The 10,250-nt window shown below is 38.1% G+C and overlaps 1 protein-coding gene across 1 annotated transcript in view; it reads right to left on the bottom strand.

Annotated features, from left to right (window-relative positions):
- The window catches only part of ZNF704 (zinc finger protein 704), a 257,024-nt gene that overhangs the window by 193,685 nt on the left and 53,089 nt on the right, over window positions 1–10,250 (bottom strand). Inside the window, 1 exon segment of the mRNA XM_017858962.1 lies at window positions 5,983–6,224. Within this exon segment, the coding sequence (XP_017714451.1) occupies window positions 5,983–6,203 (221 nt within the window). The 5' untranslated portion in view covers window positions 6,204–6,224.

Genomic DNA, 10,250 nt, shown 5'->3' on the forward strand with positions numbered 1-10,250 from the left:
GTTTGTGACCTGAAAAGTTTTAACACATTTAAACATTAAACATTTGTTCCAGGAACTGCTAGGCTTCTAGAGATTCAAAATAAAAGATACCATTTTGTCTTATCTCACTTAATTACAAATTTGACATAGGAGACTTTTCAATAAACTGTCTAAAGTACATAAAAGAAAGGAGACACTATCATTGAAAATGGGAGCCAAATCAGTTCACAGTTTCCCACCATATTTATAGGATTTTGCTTGTAGCTCAGATCATTTCCTAACTTTGAACTAAAAGGTCAATGTGTTTCTGAAGTTCTTTTAAACTATGTAATTCCCAGAATGGCATGCTGTAAGGAGAAGATGATTTCATTTTATCTAGCAAGTGATAACTATGACATCACTATATTTTAAAACCCTGAAAAACAAATAGTACCATATGGTTTGTTTTCTTCCAACTGCAAACTAACAATCTGTAGTATTCTAATAAACTGCTGTTAGGTCTAAGAATATTTTTGGCCAAATTTTCCTTTTTTCTTTGTTATAACTGGTTTGCTAATAGATTTCTCTAGCTTTAGTTATAATTAGAAGACAGTTACTGCTTTGCATAATCAAATTGTAATTGCTGTTTGGGTGAAATCCAACCAATTTAAGCATCAGTACCTTCAAAATCATGATGTCTGGCAAAAACAGAATAATAGATGTCAGACTCTAATGATCTAGGTTATCTAATAATGCTTGCTTAAGTGTTGAATTATTTTAGAGGCTGGACAACAAGTAATACTTGAATTATCAACATATTTTGAGCATTACATTTGTAAATGACAATAAGTTAATGGTCTCCAATAAACACAAATGGTGATGATAAGGAACAAAAATTCACTTGAGATCAGAAACCTATCCCAGTCTTAGTTCTGTCATTGGTTAAATATGTGTTTCTGGGTGAGTCACTTAACTTTCTGGATCTGTTTACTGATTTGTAAAATGGAAGTTATGAAATCTAATGATAATGGACATTTGTCAATTTTATTCCATAGACATACCACATTTTGTTTATTCACTCATCTAAGGAATAAAATATTTTGGCAAACAAATGAAGTACTGACACATGGATGAACCTTTCAAACATGCTCTCTTTTCTTGTCCTTAAACTCTTGAAGCCTATTTTCCTCAACTCTCCATAGGGGTCAATGAAACTAGTATTTTCATGTCTCTCAGAGAGAGATCAGCCCTTGAGTGATTGTTATCCCAACAATTAGCATCGACACTTTTAGTACTTGTTACCCCCAACCCAATTACTGTGCTCCCCAATGATCCTAAAAGCTAGGAATAAATTTGCTGTTAATGATAAATCTTTAATTCTAAAGAGAAATAGTGCTTACTCATGTGCTCTCACACACTCTTGCCCGCTCTTTCTGTGTAGTTATCTCTCCTGAGGAAAGTTGAATAATTTGAAGAATACTTTGAGTACCCAACTCTATAATGCACTTATTCCAAATCACCCTTAAAAAAGAAAGTAGTGTTTTTTCCTTGAAATCAATCACGCAATATCCCAGGGGTAAGCAGACTCTCCTATAGTAAAGATTTGTTTCTACCAACCCCAGGAAACTCAGAAGAGGAGTAGTTTGTATTATTTCCTCTCATGACTCAATTAATTAATTAAATAATTAATTCTAGGATCCTAGGGCCAAACAATCAGTTGCCATTTTTCACAGGAAGCTTAGGGCCCTCTTAAACAATGAAGATTCCAGGTAGTCTGCACTGATAACTCAGGGCTGCCAAACGGCAGGGAGATTGCCCCTGTCTCAAGCCTGCACGGCCTAGGGCACTTTTGATATATAAAGTACAATATTGAGGGGTGGGAAGAAGGCAGCCATGAGAACGCACTTCACAGATCTCCAACAACAGGGAGCTAACCGACCACGGAAGGGCCCAGTTGCTGGCCGCTGAAACCATCTGCTGCATTTGTGCCAAAGCCACAGCTCCCACATGCTGCTCCCAGCAAATGACAGAGTACAGCAGGGTTACCAATGCAGGACTCCTGAGGGCCTTGCCCGGCTACCTAGGACACTTCCCTCCAACTTTCTTGCCCTCTCTCCATCACTGCGTTCAGACAAGCACCTTAACTGACATGTATGTCCCTCCTGTCCTTGCCCCTCCTGCCCCATTTCTCCCTCAGGTGGCTCTCTTACTAAAACATTTGCATGATTAATCCTGTCTTGGCATTTGCTTCTCTAAACACCCAGCCTAACACATCTGGATTAATAACTTACTTAAATTTAAACATTTTTTAAACTAGCAACTTTAAAATTGGTTCTCAAATATTGGGTAAACAAACAGGGAGTTTGTATTGATACTGAGTTCTTCCTTCTCTATTTCAATCATCACCATCTTGAAAAAGATATCAATAAAAAACTGGGCTTTTAAATAGATGTGTCAAATTAATAACATTCTTAAAACTAAAAGAGTGTCCTTTAATTACAGATTTACTCCCAGTCCTAATGGGAAAGGAGCAAATCAGGAACTGTTATTTGAAATTAGCTACATATGTGTCTGTCCCTCTCATTCCACCGTAACCTCCAGGAGGGCTGGCACCTGTCTCAATCATTATTTTTACTGAGTACTGGGTTCGTAGTAGGTACTCAAGAAATACCTGTTGAATGGAGGCAGGAGATGAAATTAGTGATGTGAAACTATGGTGAGGTATAGAGAGTAAGGTGGGAAGGGGTTCCCAGATCTCTCTAGTTACATGAAATAAGCAATTGAAATACATGTGTTGCTTTTATTATGTAAACCACAGAAAATAAACTTTGAGTTTCATTTTACAAACCAGAGAAAGTAAAGTTCAACAAAAATCTTAGCTTTAATGAGAATACGCAAAAGATAAAGTGAGAAACGTTATAGCGAACTGATTTTAAATGATTGAAGAACTCTGCACTCTATGGGCCTAAAATGATTATCCTGCTTTTTGGCCAAAATATCATATATATATATTTAAACATTAATTATATATTTTATAACATATGGATACAGATATTCCTCAGTACCCATGGGGGGTTGGATCCAGGACTCCCTATGGATACAAAATCAGCAGATGCTCGAGTCTCTTATATAAAATGCTGTAGTATTTAAATATAACCTAGCATATCCTCTGGTATACTTTAAAGCAGCTCTGGATTACTTATAATACCTAATACAATGTAAACACTATGTAAATAGTTGTTATACTGTATTGTTTAGAAAATAAAGACAAGAAAATAATGTCTGTACGTGTTTGGTATAGACAATTTTTTTTCCAGATATTTTCTATCAGTGGTTTGTTGAATCCACAGGTGCAGAACCCATGGATACACAGGACCAATTGTACATAGATTTCCTTGTATTGATAAATTTCACTATACTGTAGATTTACTCAAAGTTCATTATTTATGCCTGTCAACAGATATATTTCTTCTTAGAAGGAAAAGGAAAATCCTAAATCTTCCTACTGTATCAGGTAAAGAAGTTTCTTTAAAACAAAATATTGATAGATGACAGTGGGAAGTCTGACATTTATTAAGCTTGATAACAGTAAATGGAAATAGAGTTTGAGAGTTTGATCATTATAATCCACAATGCTTGCTTCCTTCATCATCTTTTTTTTTAAAGCAACTTATCTCACCAACTGCCGGCACACTGTATTTATGATGATTAAATTCTTACTACAGCAATGAAAACAAGTATATCAGTAGACACCCCAAACAATGAAGCCTTAAGTAGTATTTCCCATAATAGATCAATACATCTAAATTATACTTTATCATTGGGGCATTTCTGCTGTGCATTAATGGATTTTAAAACCTAATTAACTTTCCCACACTGTTTAAGAACCTCACAATAACGCTGGCATGGGCTCATGTACTTTTAAGTACATTCAGTGAACCTGAAAAGGTGAAAAATATCCCACATACTAGAGTCAGAAAAGGCAGAAAACATCTTTCTTCTTCTTCTTTGCATTATTTTCTCCAGCAAGTGCTCCAAGTGAGGTGGAATTAAAGAATAAAGGTATACTTAAAACAACCTATGATAATTTAGAATGATTAATTCCAGGTATTTTAACACATACAATGTTCTAATGGAAATTTTATGTAGAATAAGTCCTATAGAATTGCAAGTTGGTACTAAACTGACACTAGAAGTCTAACTTTTGCCCTACAGGGGTAGGAAGAAAATAAAAGCACAGCTCTTCACATTTCAAATTGTTAACATGTCATTTTCCTATGAGACAACCAAACAAATACAAATTGAGATGCCTATGAGGGTCAGGGTGTGATAAAATGTTTCACAACCATGCCATAGTAGTAGGAAATAATCCTAAATAATTTAACATGTATTTATATGAAAAAAATTAGAAAAGCAAATAATTCCAAGTAGTTAAACAGAAGTAATGAATATGTGAACATTTTCAATTAAAGGTTAAGGAAAACTAAGAGGCCTATAATTTTAGAAAGTCTGACAAATCTGGCAACAGGAGAAAATAATAATTTTCTAGAGAAGATACTTTTGATTTAATATAGAAAGAAATGAAACTCTAATTACAAAAAGTGAATAGGCAGGAAAGGCACATTTATTCCTCTTCCAAAGGTACTGTTTTCCTGGTTAACTGTTAGAAACCACTTGGACAAATGCAGGACTTTTCAAACAATTGCTATAAGCTATAAGTTTCATTATAAATGATTTTTGGCAACGAAATGTGACACACATATTACAAATAAGCAATCTCTCGTGCTACAGCATTTCCTTTCTTTTTTTCATCTGACAAATATTCACGAGTCCCCAGAACATAATTAACACTGTTCCAGGGCTAGGGATAAAGCATGAACAGAGTAATCTAAAATCCCTGCTGACGTGGAGCTTGTTTTCTAGGTGAGACAAATGATATGCAAGAAAGTAAAAGGTCTAATATGTATGTGCCACCACTGCCACTGTCATTCTGCCAGAATATTGTCTTTTGGTTCAGTGCTATTGGGTGTGGTTTAAATAAAATTATAATGTGACGAAGGCCTCTTTTTTTTGTTGTTGTTTTTAGAAAGACAAAGGCCTTTTGATATTTCAGGTAAACCCTCTTGGTTGAGTTTTAAGGTAGATCTGTCGTACAAAGATTATCATGATATAAACCAGGTATCACCATCTTTTTTTCTTTTACATATTTTAGACTTTGCAGACCACCTGTGGTCTGTGTCACCTATTCTTCATTTCTTTTAGGCCTTTAAAAATGTAAAAGCAGGTCAGGCACAGTAACTCACACCTGTAATCCCAGCACTTTGGGAGGCTAAGGTGGGAGAATCGCTTGAGCTCAGGAGTTTCAGACCTGCCTGGGTAACATAGTGAGACACCATCTCTAGAAAAAAAAAAATAATTAGCTGGGCATGGCTGCATATGCCTGTAGTCCCAGCCCAGCTACTCTAGATAGAGCCTGAGGCAGGAGGACTGCTTGAGCCCAGAAGTTCAAGGCCGCAGTGAGCTACCTTTGCATCACTGCACGCTAGCTTGGGCGACAGAACCAGACCCTATCTCTATTTGAAAAAAAAAAAAAGTAAAACCATTCTTATGTTACAGGCCACAGAAAAACAGACTAGGGGCTGAATTTGGCCTGCAGCCATAGTTTACTAACCTCTGACCAAAGATCTGTGTATACTTGCTTTGAAGTGTGTATGCTCAGTCCTATATATGATGTTTCATCCTATTTTTTTTGCATTTATTCCTTTGCTCTTTATTATTCATTTATTAAAATTGAATAAAACATTCTTTTCTAGAACTACAATAGTTCCAACTACAGAAGCCTCAAAGTCAGTTCTGAAGAGTAGGGCCACCTGCTCTATTTCACACAAGCAATAGAAAAAAATTCTTGGCAGAAAACTTCTCGTATGTCTATATGCTGAAGAGAGTCTGTACACTGGCAGAGATTATGCATGCTCTCCACCAACTTCCTGGGGCAGACACATGTGAGATTTAATGTTCCCTTACCTTGCTGGAGGAACATCAATATTGGAGGAAACAACTTTTCTCTTCTGCTCAAGGAGACAGATGGAGCGAGTGTTTTCTTTTTCATGGTCAAGGACCCGGCTGGCTTTTTTGGTGTCTGCTGTTTTCACATCTTCCTCCATGGCCAAGGAGAACATGTGTTGATGAGACATTTTTTTACTACAGTCACGTTTTAAGTCCTCTGATTGAAATGTGAAGGTCATTTCCCGCTTAATGCTCCCCACCTATGAAATGAAACACAGAAATTCTTACTCACATAAAACATCACCTTTGTATGACTACTGCAGATGATGGTGAGGACAGATTATAGACACTGTCCTCCCTGTTCATCTGAAATATTGTATAATTTTAATGAGAAAAATGCAACATACAAATAAAATAACTTCACAAAATAATATACAATCAATGCATCTATAATGCAAATAAGAAATATCACAAACACACACACAAAAATGCCTTCGAGGTATATAAAAACAAGGATTGAAAAGCATAATACCTCTAATTTTTTAAAATATAAAACATCATTGTTTTATCTCCCACAACTAAGAAAATTCAAGTAAACTCTTAAATATTTCAGTCTGATTATCATGATTAATAGAAGACAGCTAATGTATAAAATCAAACTTTCTTTTGGCTAATAATACTGGTCTTAACCACATTCTGTAGTTCATGAAGAAAAATCTTCTTTATCCTTCATCCCCAGCAGTTAAGATTTTTTAATTAAAAAAAATTTTTTTATTATACTTTAAGTTCTAGGGTACATGTGCACGACGTGCAGAATTGTTACATAGGTATACATGTGCCATGTTGGTGTGCTACACCCATTAACTCATCATTTACATTAGGTATATCTCCTAATGCTATCCCTCCCCCCTCCCCCCACCCCATGACAGGCCCCAGTGTGTGATGTTCCCTATCCTGTGTCCAAGTGTTCTCCACTGTTCAATTCCCACCTATGAGTGAGAACATGCGGTGTTTGGTTTTCTGTCCTTGTGATAGTTTGCTCAGAATGATGGTTTCCAGCTTCATCCATGTCCCTACAAAGGACATGAACTCATCCTTTTTTATGGCTGCACAGTATTCCATGGTGTGGAATATGTGCCACATTTTCTTAATCCAGTCTATCACCAATGGACATACGCGTTGGTTCCAAGTCTTTGCTACTGTGAATAGTGCCACAACAAACATACATGTGCATAGCAGCATGATTTATAATCCTTTAATATCATGTCTCTATAGCAGCAGAAAGTTTGATTTTATACATTAGCTGTCTTCTATTAATCATGATAATCAGACTGAAATATTTAAGAGTTTACTTGAATTTTCTTAGTTGTGGGAGATAAAACAATGATGTTTTATATTTTAAAAAATTAGAGGTATTATGCTTTTCAATCCTTGTTTTTATATACCTCGAAGGCATTTTTGTGTGTGTGTTTGTGATATTTCTTATTTGCATTATAGATGCATTTATAATTATATTATAAGGATTTATAATCCTTTGGCTATATACCCAGTAATGAGATGGCTGGGTCAAATGCTATTTCTAGTTCTAGATGCTTGAGGAATTGCCACACTGTCTTCCACAATGGTTGAACCAGTTTACAGTCTCACCAACAGTGTAAAAGTGTTCCTGTTTCTCCACATCCTCTCCAGCACCTGTTGTTTCCTGACATTTTAATGATCGCCATTCTAACTCTCATGAGATGGTATCTCATTGCGGTTTTGATTTGCATTTCTCTGATGGCCAGTGATAATGAGCATTTTTTCAAGTGTCTGTTGGCTGCATAAATGTCTTCTTTTGAGAAGTGTCTGTTCATATCCTTCACTCACTTTTTGATGGGGTTGTTTGATTTTTTTCTTGTAAATTTGTTTGAGTTCTTTGTAGATTCTGGATATTAGCCCTTTGTCAGGATGGAGGTTCCAAAATGGCCGAACAGGAACTGGTCGAACAGGAACAGCTCCAGTCTACAGCTCCCAGCGTGAGCAACACAGAAGATAAGTGATTTCTGCACTTCCAACTGAGGCACCGGGTTCATCTCACTGGAGCTTGTCGGACAGTGGGTGGAGCCCATAGAGCAGGGCAGGGCATCACCTCACCCAGGAAGTGCAAAGGGTCAGGGAATTCCCTTTCCTAGCCAAGGGAAGCCGTGACAGACAATACCTGGAAAATCGGGACATCCAACCCAACACTGCGCTTTTCCTACGGTCTTAGCAAATGACAAACCAGGAGGCTATATCCCGCGCCTGGCTCGGAGGGTCCCACACCCATGGAGCCTTGCTCACTTCTAGCACAGCAGTCTGAGATTGAACTGCAAGGCGGCAGTGAGGCTGGGGGAGGGGGGTCCGCCATTGCTGAGGCTTGAGTAGGTAAACAAAGTGGCGGGAAAGCTTGAACAGGGTGGAGCCCACCACAGCTCAAGGAGGCCTGCCTGCCTGCCTCTGTAGACTTCACCTCTGGGGGAAGGGCATAGCTTAACAAAATGCAGCAGAAACTTCTGAAGACTTAAACATCCCTGGCTGACAGCTTTGAAGAGAGTAGTGGTTCTCCCAGCACCGAGTTTGAGATGCGAGAACGGACAGACTTCCTCCTCAAGTGGGTCCCTGACCTCCGAGTAGCTTAACTGGGAGACACTTCCAGTAGGGGCCGACTGACACCTCTTACAGCTGGGTGCCCCTCTGAGATGAAGCTTCCAGAGGAAGGATCAGGCAGCAACATTTGCCATTCTGCAATATTTGCTGCTCTGCAGCCTCCGCTGGTGATACCCAGGCAAACAGGGTCTGGAGTGGACCTCCAGCAAACTCCAGCGGACCTGCAGCTGAAGGTCCTGACTGTTAGAAGGAAAACTAACAAACAGAAAGGACATCCACACCAAAACCACATCTGTACGTCACCATCACCAAAGACCAAAGGTAGATAAAACCACATAGAAGGGGAGAAACGGAGCAGAAAAGCTGAAAATTCTAAAAATCAGAGCGCCTCTTCTCCTCCAACAGAATGCAGATACTTGCCAGCAATGGAACAAAGCTGGATGGAGAATGACTTTGACGAGTTGACAGAAGAAGGCTTCAGACTATCGGTAACAACAAACTTCTCCAAGCTAAAGGAGGAAGTTTGAACCCAACACAAAGAAGCTAAAAACCTTGAAAAAGATTAGATGAATGGCTAACTAGAATAAACAGTGTAGAGAAGACCTTAAATGACCTGATGGAGCTGAAAACCATGGCACGAGAACTACGTCACACTTGCACAAGCTTCAGTAGTTGATTCGATCAAGTGGAAGAAAGGGTATCAGTGACTGAAGATCAAATGAATGAAATGAAGTGAGAAGAGAAGTTTGGAAAAAAAAGAGTAAAAAGAAATGAACGAAGCCTCCAAGAAATATGGCACTATGTGAAAAGACCAAATCAATGTCTGACTGGTGTACCTGAAAGTGACAGGGAGAATGGAACTAAGTTAGAAAACACTCTGCAGGATATTATTCTGGAGAACTACCCCAAACTAGCAAGGCAGGCCAACATTCAAATTCAGGAAATACAGAGAACAACAAAGATACTCCTCGAGAAGACCAACTCTAAGACACATAATTGTCATATTCACCAAAGTTGAAATGAAGGAAAAACCGTTAAGGGCAGCCAGAGAGAAAGGTCGGGTTACCCATAAAGGGAAGCCCATCAGACTAACAGCAGATCTCTCGGCAGAAACTCTACAAGCCAGAAGAGAGTTGGGGCCAATATTCAACATTCTTAAAAAAAAGAATTTTCAACCCAGAATTTCATATCCAGCCAAACTAAGCTTCATAAGTGAAGGAGAAGTAAAATCCTTTACAAACAAACAAATGCTGAGAGATTTTGTCACCACCAGGCCTGCCTTACAAGAGCTCCTGAGGAAGCACTAAATACGGAAAGGAACAAACGGTACCAGCCACTGTAAAAACACACCAAATGGTAAAGACTATCGATGCTAAGAAGAAACTGCATCAACTAATGAGCAAAATAACCAGATAACATCATAATGACAGGATCAAATTCCCACATAACAATATTAACCTTAAATGTAAATAGGCTAAATGCTCCAGTTAAAAGACACAGACTGGCAAACTGGATAAAGAGTCAAGACTCATTCAGGAGACCCATGTCACATACAGAGACACACATAGGCTCAAAATAAAGGGATGGAGGAAGATCTACCACGCAAATGGAAAACAAAAAAAAGCAAGGGTTGCAATCCTAGTCTCTGATAAAACAGACTT

Source organism: Rhinopithecus bieti, unplaced genomic scaffold (genome assembly GCF_001698545.2).
Source record: "Rhinopithecus bieti isolate Rb0 unplaced genomic scaffold, ASM169854v2 scaffold_48197, whole genome shotgun sequence".
Classification (NCBI taxonomy): Eukaryota; Metazoa; Chordata; class Mammalia; order Primates; family Cercopithecidae; genus Rhinopithecus; species Rhinopithecus bieti.